General features: G+C 44.1%; 1 protein-coding gene across 1 annotated transcript in view; it reads left to right on the top strand.

Moving 5' to 3' along the window:
* Positions 1-12,664, top strand: part of C6H3orf67 (chromosome 6 C3orf67 homolog) — a 223,410-nt gene that overhangs the window by 67,084 nt on the left and 143,662 nt on the right. Inside the window, exons 7-8 of the mRNA XM_030206446.1 lie at positions 6,167-6,331; positions 7,961-8,097. Coding sequence (XP_030062306.1) covers positions 6,167-6,331; positions 7,961-8,097 — 302 coding nt within the window. The remainder of the gene's footprint in view (positions 1-6,166; positions 6,332-7,960; positions 8,098-12,664) is intronic.

Here is a 12,664-nt window from a genome sequence, read left to right on the forward strand (position 1 = left end):
TTGCTCTAGTTTTTTGCACCTAATGCGCAATAAGTGCAAACAATTTACTGCATTTTAGCAAAAAGGGCTTTTTAGGGTTTTATCATTAAATCCCAAATATAACAATCAATAAAGCAGTTTAAACTGTTATGTTTCAGATTAAGGTTGTAATGTAACAAGGATTCAGTCTCATTTTGTTCTCACAGAGAAAAAATGATGCGTGTAAAACACATCAGTGCTTGCCTGCTAACCAACAAGAACTGGGAATTTCACTACATAGGTTAGTTCCAGCCCCCAGTATCAATAAAACTACACATTGAGACAGTTCACTAAGGGGCTGTTTTACAAAGCAGCAGTAAGCATTAATGCATGCTTACTGCGTGCTAAAAAGGCACTACTGCAGGACTCGCTTGGGCATCCCACAGTAGTTCTGGAATTGGCACGCACCAATCCCGGACTAAAAATTTATAACATTTTTAAGCACAGGGGGCTTGTTTGGAGGGGCAGAGTAAGCGTGCTCTGTTCAAATTGGGTAACATGGGTAACTCCTTGGTTTTAACTCTGTTCGATTACTGCAATTCTATCGATGCTGGATGTAAGGAGAGTATCCTAGAACGGCTGCAGATGGCCCAAAATACAGCAGCTAGGCTTGTCCTCAAGGTATCACATTTTGAGAGAGCCACTCCATTATTATGCAAGCTGCACTGGCTGCCCATTAAAACCAGGATTATTTCTAAATTATGTGTTTTTGTCTTTTCAATATTATATTGCATGACACCGGATTACACACAGACCTTAATAACTGTTCCCCTACACAATATAACCCCTGGTTCTAGGGACTGCCTTAGATTTCATCTTCCAGATTGCAAGAGAGTGCACTATAAATTGGTTCACTCCATAGACAGAGTGGAGGAGTAACCTAATGGTTAGTGCAGTGGGTTGGGAACCTGGGGAACTGGGTTTGATTGTCACTACAGCTCCTTGTGACCCTGGGTAAGTCACTTAACCCTCTATTGCCTCAGGTACAAAAAAAATACAGATTGTGAGCCCACTAGGGATATAATATATATAATATGTGTAAACCACTTTGGTTGTACCCACAGAAGAGCGGTATATGAAATCCATGATCCCCCCCCCCCCCCACCCCCAAGATACCAAGGTGCTAACTGGTGGAATTCAATCAATGTTCAGCCTGATTACTAGGCACCATCTTTCCCTACCTCCAGAAAGGAGACTGGTTGTGTTCTCTGGACTTGAAGGATTGTGTACACTCACATAAAGGTACATCCAAGTCATCAACAGTATCTCGGATTTGTGAGAGGGAACCACCACTACCAGCACCATAGTCTGCCCTTTGGGCATCCCTTAAACTCTACAATTGTTCACCAGGGCACCCTGTCATAACAACCCCAACAAAATAGCCTTGTAACAAAATAGCCCTTGACAAAGTGCCCCCCCCCCCCCCCCCGCCCACAAAATAACCCTTGACAAAATAGCCCCCTAGAAAAAAAAATAACACATCACAAAAAAAAAGATGATAAACTACAAGTGAAATCTTCACTGATAAAGGCTTCTACCAGCATTGCATTGTATAAAGCATATATAAATAAACAAAATTCTATAGCTACCAACTGGTACTCAAGACATCTGTTCTGCTGTTTAAGGAAACTATTCTTCCATCAACATGCTAATTAAATACATATATATATATATATATATATATATATATACACACACACACATTGTCATCATTTTTATAGTCTTAGCAACCTTATTAGGAAAAAATGTAGTGCCATATTCTGGGCAGCCTGAACGGACCGTTTTGTAGGGGGGTTAATTTGTCAAGGGTTATATTGTAGGTAGGCCGTTTTAACAGTGGCTATTATGTCGGGAGCTTTGGGGGGGGGGCTTTTTTGTCGGGGCTATTTGGTCGGAGCTATATTAACCAAGTACCATTTAACCGTATATATACACACACATTGTCAACATTTTTATAGTCTTAGCAACCTTATTAGGAAAAAATGTAGTGGCATATTCTGGGCAGCCTGATCGGGCCGTTTTGTAGGGGGGGTTAATTTGTCAAGGGTTATATTGTAGGTAGGCCGTTTTAACAGTGGCTATTATGTTGGGAGCTTTGGGGGGGGGGGGGCTTTTTTTGTCGGGGCTATTTGGTCAGAGCTATTTAACCGGATATCTAGCTTGTACATAAATGCAGTGTGACAGCCAAATGGAGAGAGTGTTTGCTAAGAGAAGTCTGATTTTAGAAAGAAAATACATGTATATGTAAAGAAAGCTCCCTGTCAGCTTTTTCACCATTTCTGAGGCATGCATAGGTTTCATAAAAGTGCTTGTTTTAGCAAGAGCATTAAACAAGGGATTAAGGGAGATTTTTGCCTCCTAAATTAAAGGGGAAAAAACTTGTATGGCTTCACTGGTTAGTTGGTGTCACTTTCATGTCTAGTTTTTAGAAATTGGAGAGTAATTCTTTATCACATGGAAGGTAATTCTGTAACAGGGGGCCTTCTATGGATACTGATTATGGTGCATATTTTAAGCCTATTCTGTGAAGAAAAGTGGGTGCCTACTTTTCTTTGTAGAATACTAGCATATTAAGTTGCAATCACTTACACCAGCCCTATAGTTGGTATAAATATCCACACCTGGATATTAGCACTTACGCCCGTAAATGATAGAATTGCATAATTTACATGCACGCCTGTGCGTTCCACCAAACTCCGCCCAGACACTCATCCACTGGCAAAGCATGAGCCATCAAATCATGGTGCATATTTTTCCGCTAGTCAGTTTTCTATACAAGGCCATTTATGTGCGTAAATTACTAGAATACTGCCATTTACACACTTTCCTGCCACCTAAAACTAGCCACCTTCTTGCACAATTGCCCCCCACAAGGGCAGTTCTATAATCTAGATGCCGGCATTTACCTCCCCTTGTATGTGTAAATGTCTACAATACTAGCACTTAAACTTGTAAGGTGTACACTTACCTGTGAAAGTGCTAGCAGGGTATGTAGCACTATTCTGTAAATGCCAGTGTAACTTGAATAGCTCATATATGCAAGGAAGGCATACACATGGGTGGAGAATGGAAGGGTATAACTGCAGGTGACGTTGTTAGGTGTGGCAATATTGGGTTACACTAGTATTCTATTCAGAATCTGAGTGCCAGAGTGCTGCATAGCTCCTACCACGTGTCTTTAAGGCAACTAGCTGAAGAACTGCCCTCTTAATGTATATATTATTGGCAGTTATACATGGAAGTTGTGAAATTGCCTTTATATGTGGAGCTGCCTATTGATGCAGTTTTTTTTTCCTACATGTAGCTTTGTAAAATTTGCTACATCCACTGAATGTACCAGCACTTCTCCAAAGACAAGCAGTACGTTGTTTCTCACATATTGGTGATGCAATCTGATAAAGCCAGGTGCAGATGCTTCCCAGCATAATATCTCTTTAAGAGGCCTTTGGCAGTGTCCCATAGCGTATGGTGCCTTCCCGCCCAAGCAGTACAATATTATAGCTGAAGGAATACACCTCCAAGGGGAGATGGGAAGGGATGTGAGAATACACACCCTGCTGTCCTCGGAGAACATTTGCTACAGGTAAGTAACCTTGCTTTCTCCCAGGACAAGCAGGACATTGTTTCTCACATATGGGAATCCCTAGCTACCAGGCTCACTGAAAGCAACAACATTAGGCCAACAGAAACTCGCAGTCATGAGTCCCTGGAAAAGCATATAACCAAAAACTATATTCATACTGGCATTGAAAGTGCAGCCTGGGACATAGAAGGATGGAATTAGATTCTAGGCACCAAACAAACTCTGCAGAACTGTCTGTCCAAACTGGCTGTCACACTGGAAACTCTGCTTCAGGCAGAAGTGAGAAGGAATGTTTAGGCAAAAGCCCACACTGCAGCCCTGTAAATCTGATCTATTTGAACTCAACCTCAATAGGGGTACCGATGCAGCCATGGCTCTGACAATGTGAGCCATAACATGACCCTCCAAAGTCAGCCCAAGGTAGGCAGAAGTGAAAGAAACACAGTCTGCAAGCCATTTGGATAGCATGCATTTACTAATGTCTGCCCCTGATCTGTTTGGATTAAAAGAGAAAAAAGCTGGGTGGTCTGTCAAAAGGTCTTAGTCCTCTCAAGGTTAAAAAAAAAAAACGAGGCTTGCTAGCAGCCCAAGGTATGGAGAGTGCTCTTATCAGAATGGGCATGAGATTTGGGACAGAATGTTGGTAGGACGAATAACTGATTAGGATGGAAGTCCAACACCACCCTATGAAAGAACTTAGGGTTCATGCGAAGAACTATCCTTTTGTGATAAAACTTCATCTAAGGCGGATCCGCCACTAGCCTAAAGCTCACTAACTCTGTGAGCTGAAGTGACCACCACCAAAATCTAGCAGCTCAAAAGGAGCTTTCATCAATTGGGTGAGAATGACGCTGAGGTCCTATTGCATAGTTGGAGGTTTCAGAGGGGGCTTTGTCAACTGTATATCTTGCATGAAAAGAACAACTAAAGTCTGTACAGACATGGGCCCATTCCCAAGATGGTGATAAGCACTGCTTGCACTGATGGTGAACCCTTGCATAGTTGGTCTTCAAACCAGACTCAGAGGCGCAGGAAGTATTCAAACAGTTTCTGTGTAGGGCAAGCATCGAGGCTTCATAGATGTGCCTCCCAAAGAAGTTCAGGGTTGGAGCCACCTTGCCCAGAAGAGCAAAAGTATATGACATCAAACTCCACGCTCTCTCCAGAGCAGACTCCACCACCGAGTAGTGTGGTAACTGGACCTTTCCGGCTTCTGTACAAAATATCTATTTTATGAGGTGCCACTTGGACAGACAGAGGCACCTAGGTGGAGATTCATAGTCCAGAACAGTGAGCAACACAACTCTAGGCTGACCCTCAGTCTTCAATTTGAAAGGAATGGCCTCTACCATTTCCTGTACAAAGCCCATAAACTTACTCCTTTCTTGTGGCGGGGAGGGGTCAGATGGTATATGATAGGACTCCTCCACCGAGGAGTACTGTGGATTCCCCTCAGATTCCCAGGAAAGGCGTGAATCAGACTGCAAAGTACCCATTATCAGAAGTACGAGACTGCACTTGCCTGCCAGAGTGATGACCATGCATCGAATAACTTCAAGGTACAGGAAGAAATTTGCCCCTGATGTTGAGGGCTGCACCAGTTGGGTGCATGCCAACCCCTACTCTTGATGCAGGACCAGCATCTAGGACTTCTCCTTAGAATAAGCATCCTCAGGCACCTGGGAGTGTGCTATGATTGGTACAAGCACCCTCGATGCTTTAACACACTGTGGTGTCTGGGACCTTTTCTCTAGACTGGGTTTCCTGATACCATTGGGACTGTGCCATGGTTAGCACAAGCACCCTCGATGCCTAAGCACTCTGCATCTGCAGAAGCCCTCAGCTGCTTGAGCATGGCCCAGATCTTCTCATGAAGAGCAGGCATGAGTAGAGACTGGGGAGCTGGTGCGGAGAAAGTCTACAGATTTGTTGGTACCGAAGAAGGAGCCAGGCAGTTCAGCACCATCACCAAGGAAGGCTAAGGATCCTCTCAGCACCGACACCTTTCGGAGACCAGCGATGCTGATGTTCTTTAGCTCCAAGTACCATACATCGAGGGTAAGCAATGTCAGTGCTTCTTTGTTGATGCGCAGTGCTGGTCCTCATAAATGTGTGGTTCCAACGAGGACATGGAATGCATATGCCTCTGCGGTGTCAAGCCCAGCGCCAGTTTAACAGCCAATGCTGATGCCCACAGTCCCTGTCTCTCAAATAGACTAAACAGCTATCATCTCACTGATGTTGATGTTGAAGGACTGGACTGAGCACCACAAAGATTGGTGTCACCCATATGTGAGAATACATAACCCGCTGTCCTCGGAGAACACCTGCTACAGGTAAGTAGCTTAATTATTCCCACTCTGCATTCAGCAGAACCTTTTTTAAAATATTGGGCAAATGTGAACATCCTGGTCTGGATATCCCATTTCCAATGTAGAGCCCTTATGCAAACTGGGACTTCACACGTATTAAGAAATATAAATGTTAGCAAAAGCAACTTATAAAAACTTTGAAAATCTACAGCAGAATTAAAGTTAAATTTAGATATTTTTTCTTTGATTCCAGATATATATGGTAAGCCTCTTACAACTCATGAACCCACAGATGTAATTCCTAGAAGCTGCCAGTTTACTACAGGTGTGCTACAGGTCACACAGTTATTCAATATGACCAACTTGTACCCAGCAGAAATAAAATTGGGAGTACGACCTTTAACTTCAGCAGTACCAGGTAAACTACCAAACAAAAAAAAACATGTAATGAAATAATAAACATACTTACATTTTTAAAAAAATACTTCTTTTGATTTGTTGAAAGAATGCAATCATTAGAAACAAAAGTTGCACTGAAAATGACTTATTTCTTATTTAACCCTTTGAAGATTTGAGTCGGTTCTGGAAAAGACAAGTGCACTATAACTAATATTTTAAAACTCTGAACTTGCATGCTTAAAAGTAACATTGATTTCAACTGAATGCTAGGTAAATGTAGCATTAAGAAAATATTTAAACAGTGTCATTGATATTTACATTAAACACATCTCAGCTGTCAAATTTCTACTAAACTTCTTGTCTGACTTTGGAACTTATTGGAGCTTGAACACCTCTGAAGCCCCACTGATGTTCCATGATAACATTATGATTACATTCTTATCTGCTGGGCTACCTTCTAGGGAATGTTCTATAAGGAACTGCCTAGTTTTAGACAGTAAGAAGATAAATAAATGTTGGTATTATCTACGCTTTGATGGTGCATACTTTGCTGATGAGCATGGGTGGAGCATACATATAAGCACCTAAATTAGAGAATACTATAATTTATATTCATCCATGTATATAGCTAGGCACAAGCATTTACACCAGCTATAGGGTCCATACCTAGATGTATGTACATTCTATTTCAATCAATTTTTGGCATGAAATAACTTAATACATATACAAATTTATAATAATAAATCAATTTTAATGTTTAATCATTTTTTAATGAAAACTTTTTTAATTACATTTTTGAAGAGTGCTCAGTCCACACATTGCAGTCACTTTACATTGAGGACCATCATTGCACTGCTTACATTCTCATACGTAATGACAAATTCCAAATTTGTCACACATTACTACGCCTTCATCAGTGGCCCCAAGATCCAATCAATACCCAATATATACTGATGAAAAAATAAAATATGCTGTACTTATTTTGATATTTGTTAATTTCTATATATTGCCATTGTCACCATTGTGAGGAATTCAGTCCCAGTGACCAATCAATTCACATAAAATCCCATAAATTGATATGTCCAAACAGTACTCCTTCACATGAAGCATTTCTGACATTTCCTCAACTCAGTCTTAAGGTGAAAGTTCATCAAAATCTTGCAAGAAAAAACTGCCAATTTCACTACTAAAACTCCTTCGCAGTTTCTACTTTACTTGTTGGATTTGCTACATGGAGGCTTTTGATGAACTTTCATCTTAGGATCTGCAAACCTGTTGGGACTTTGGGGAAAAAACTAAGTAAATTTCTGAATTAGTATATATTATTTTCTCCCTCTTTTGGGATGTGAACCTTGAATTTGTTATTGCAGTTGTACTATGATGGTGGTTCTTTCATGCCTCCATGTGTGGTTTTTAACTGCACAATATAGGCACACATTTATTTCTCACTATTTCGATATATTTTTGGAGTGTATACAAGATTTTTTTTTTTTTACATTTGAAATACCTGACCAATTTAAGTTGGTTTTGATATTTATCTTTTGAGTCTAGGTTAGTTTAATATCTTACTACTCTCAGATATTAACGATTATTTATTATAATATAGTCAGGATTTTTTGTAAAGCATGATTCGTGTATCTTTTAACAGATCAGTTAACTACCCGAGGATCAGGAAGTATTCGAAGCAGTAAAAATCAAGATGTTTCACATATTGCTTTTGGATCCAAAGTACTTGGGCCACCCCCATCTACTGGCAGAAGGCTTAGCTTGAGGATATCAGCAGATGTATGTACATTATGGGAGTAATTTTAAAAGGCATTTTTCCATGTAAAGCATGTTTTACTCATGGGAAAGGGCTCTTCTAAATTGCACATTCATATACAGTGGGGGAAATAAGTATTTGATCCCTTGCTGATTTTGTAAGTTTGCCCACTGACAAAGACATGAGCAGCCCATAATTGAAGGGTAGGTTATTGGTAACAGTGAGAGATAGCACATCACAAATTAAATCCGGAAAATCACATTGTGGAAAGTATATGAATTTATTTGCATTCTGCAGAGGGAAATAAGTATTTGATCCCTCTGGCAAACAAGACCTAATACTTGGTGGCAAAACCCTTGTTGGCAAGCACAGCGGTCAGACGTCTTCTGTAGTTGATGATGAGGTTTGCACACATGTCAGGAGGAATTTTGGTCCACTCCTCTTTGCAGATCATCTCTAAATCATTAAGAGTTCTGGGCTGTCGCTTGGCAACTCGCAGCTTCAGCTCCCTCCATAAGTTTTCAATGGGATTAAGGTCTGGTGACTGGCTAGGCCACTCCATGACCCTAATGTGCTTCTTCCTGAGCCACTCCTTTGTTACCTTGGCTGTATGTTTTGGGTCATTGTCGTGCTGGAAGACCCAGCCACGACCCATTTTTAAGGCCCTGGCGGAGGGAAGGAGGTTGTCACTCAGAATTGTACGGTACATGGCCCCATCCATTCTCCCATTGATGCGGTGAAGTAGTCCTGTGCCCTTAGCAGAGAAACACCCCCAAAACATAACATTTCCACCTCCATGCTTGACAGTGGGGACGGTGTTCTTTGGGTCATAGGCAGCATTTCTCTTCCTCCAAACACGGCGAGTTGAGTTCATGCCAAAGAGCTCAATTTTTGTCTCATCTGACCACAGCACCTTCTCCCAATCACTCTCGGCATCATCCAGGTGTTCACTGGCAAACTTCAGACGGGCCGTCACATGTGCCTTCCGGAGCAGGGGGACCTTGCGGGCACTGCAGGATTGCAATCCGTTATGTCGTAATGTGTTACCAATGGTTTTCGTGGTGACAGTGGTCCCAGCTGCCTTGAGATCATTGACAAGTTCCCCCCTTGTAGTTGTAGGCTGATTTCTAACCTTCCTCATGATCAAGGATACCCCACGAGGTGAGATTTTGCGTGGAGCCCCAGATCTTTGTCGATTGACAGTCATTTTGTACTTCTTCCATTTTCTTACTATGGCACCAACAGTTGTCTCCTTCTCGCCCAGCGTCTTACTGATGGTTTTGTAGCCCATTCCAGCCTTGTGCAGGTGTATGATCTTGTCCCTGACATCCTTAGACAGCTCCTTGCTCTTGGCCATTTTGTAGAGGTTAGAGTCTGACTGATTCACTGAGTCTGTGGACAGGTGTCTTTCATACAGGTGACCATTGCCGACAGCTATCTGTCATGCAGGTAACGAGTTGATTTGGAGCATCTACCTGGTCTGTAGGGGCCAGATCTCTTACTGGTTGGTGGGGGATCAAATACTTATTTCCCTCTGCAGAATGCAAATAAATTCATATACTTTCCACAATGTGATTTTCCGGATTTAATTTGTGATGTGCTATCTCTCACTGTTACCAATAACCTAACCTTCAATTATGGGCTGCTCATGTCTTTGTCAGTGGGCAAACTTACAAAATCAGCAAGGGATCAAATACTTATTTCCCCCACTGTATATACATCAATCCCCTCATTCTCTATAGTGCGCAAATTTGGTATGTATCATCTACACTACAGTGGCAGTTAGGCACCAAAACAGTGGTGAAATAGCAATTCTCCGAGGACAAGCAGGCTGCTTGTTCTCACATGTGGGTTTATGTCGGACCAGGAATCGGCATTTTGCAAGCAAAATATTTAAAAAAGTTTTGCCAGTCTTCTGGCGCGCGTGCAGCACGCACCGTGCATGCGCAGACCGATTTCCCGCCCGTTGCGTGAACATGTTACTCGGTTTTCTTTTTTCCGCGTTGAGGTGCGGTTGAGTTTTTCTGTGCTTCTCTCAGGCCCGGGAAAGAGTCCTCGACAGTTTTTTGGCTTTTTGCCTTATTTTTCTTTATTTTATTTTCAATTCTACAGTAAAAAAAAAAAAAAAAAGGTTCCCGTAGTTTCCTTTACATTTGTCCACCTTTTAAAGTTTCCTTTGTTTTCGACGCGGCCGGGTTGTTCCCTTATTTTTGTGCCCTTTTTTTCTTTTAACAGGCACAATTGCGTCTTTTGATTTCGCCGAAGCCGTTTTTCCTTCCATGTCATCGAAGACACCCAGCGGCTTCAAACGTTGTACTCGGTGCAACTGGACCATCTCAGGTGCCGATACCCACGCTTGGTGTATCCAGTGCCTTAGGCCCGACCATAACCAGCCGCTTGTAGTCTGTGTCATCGTATGAAGAAACGGACCCAAGCGTCTCGAGAAGCCCAATGAGAAAAACTTTTGGGGGCTCGGTCCGGTCCTTCAACATCGGCATCGACTTCGAGGGAAGCATCGACATCGGGAGCAGAGTTAATGGCTGCTGAAAGACCTATTCGCGCTGGGAGCAGTGAGGCATCAAGTGGGTCGCCACCTGCCTCGAGGCCTCCTGCTATGCAGGCCCCCCATGACTGACCTTTGTCGGACCCAGCCCCTAGGAGGCGTGAGGATTCCATGTCCTCCTCATCGGTACCAAGGAATCTTGATGACGTGCGTTGAGCAAAGGCGAAGAAGCACTGTCATCGTTCTCCTTCGACACATGGTGCCGGGAGCTCTAGGGCGTCGAGGGAATCGGCACCCAAGAAGCGTTGGTGCCGAGAGGATCACTCCCCCTCTATTCAGAAGGTGCCGATGCGTCGGTGTTTGGCAGCCCAGTACCTGCTCCCGAGCCTCGACAAATTCTGCCACTGGCTCCTTTACTGACCCCGCAGCCTTGTCCGACGGCGGCTCTCAATGAGCGCATCAGGGCCCTGCTTTCAGAACTTCTGGAAGGATTGCTGCGCCAGTCTGCTTCGGTGTCGGAGGTGCTTGCGCCTTCCGTGCCATCTGCTGCAGCGGCATCTGGCCCTTCGCCTGTGGTGAGGACCCCGACCTCGGTGCCGCCTGCGGCATCGGTGTCAGCTGCCACCCAGGTCGACTACCCTTCGACGTCGGTGGAGGAAGCTTCATCGGAGTCCAGGCAGGCATCGACTTCTCGGCACCACCATCGAGGATGTCGTTCCTCAGCGTCGAAGCAGGCTCAGTTTTGGACTGCTCTGAGGGATGTCTTGTCCGATACTGAGGAGGAGGAAGAGGAAGATCCCAGGTACCTTTCTTCTGATGAGTCCTATGGGATTCCCTCTGAACCGTCCCCTCCACCAGAAAGGAGACTTTCTCCACCGGAGAGTCTATCCTTTACCTCCTTTGTCCGGGAAATGGCTGCGGCTATTCTCTTCCCTATGGAGGTTGAGGATGAGCCCAGGGCTGAGATGCTCGAGGTCCTGGATTATCCTTCTCTGCCTAGAGAAGCTGCAATGACTCCTTTGCATAATGTACTGAAGGAAGTCCTTATGCAAAACTGGTCGTTCCCTCTGTCTAATCCCGTGAACCCGAAAAAAACTGAATCCCAATGTCGGATCCACGGTGAGCCTGGATTGATGAGGTCTCAGGTACCTCACAATTCCATGGTGGTGAACGCCACCCTCAAAAGAGCCAAGAGGACTAGGGACTATGCCTCAGCGCCCCCAGGTAGAGATCTAGAAACTTGGACTCTTTTGGGAGGAAGACGTATCAGGCCGCTATGCTCGCTGCCAAGATCCAAACATACCAGCTCTTCACGAGCGTCCACTTGCTGAACTCGGTGAGGCAACTGTCCAGCTTGGTTGATGCACTCCCTCTGGAGCAGGCTGAGCCTTTTTGCCAGGTGGTCAGGCAGCAGAAGGTGTGTCATAAATTCCTGGCCAGGGGTACGTTCGACACTTTTGATATAGCATCCAGGATCGCTGCCCAAGGTATAGTGATGCACAGACTCTCATGGCTGCGTGTCTCTGACCTGGATCATTCGGTCCAGCAGCGGATGGCGGATGTTCCTTGCCGGGGGGATAACCTTTTTTGTACGAAAGTAGAGGATCTTGTTGACCAGATCAAGAAGCACAATGATCCTATGGATTCTCTCTCCCGCCGGGTGTCTTCTGCTACTACCTCGTCATCTAGGAGGTTTTTTGGAGGGAAGAGGAGTGCTCCCTATTCCTATGCTAGGCGTAGGTACACTCCAGCTTCTTGACAGCCTGCCCAGGCTTAGTCCCAGCGCGCTCGTTCTCATCAACAGCGTGCGCCTAAGGCCAGTGCGGCTCCCCAGCAAAAGCAAGGGACGGGCTTTTGACTGGCTCCAGTTCAGCATAGCCTCTGTAAACGTGTCCGTACCGTACGACTTGCTGGTTGGGGGGAGGTTAATGTTTTTTCACCAAAGGTGGCCTCTTATAACCTTCTACACTTGTCAGAGTCTGGTCTCAAGACCAACTCCGTAAGAGTTCACCTTAGTGCGATTAGTGCTTATCATTGCCGTGTAGAGGGTAAGCCTAGCTCTGGACAGCCTTTAGTTGTTCGCTTCA

This window comes from Microcaecilia unicolor, chromosome 6 (genome assembly GCF_901765095.1).
Source record: "Microcaecilia unicolor chromosome 6, aMicUni1.1, whole genome shotgun sequence".
In the NCBI taxonomy this organism is placed as follows: Eukaryota; Metazoa; Chordata; class Amphibia; order Gymnophiona; family Siphonopidae; genus Microcaecilia; species Microcaecilia unicolor.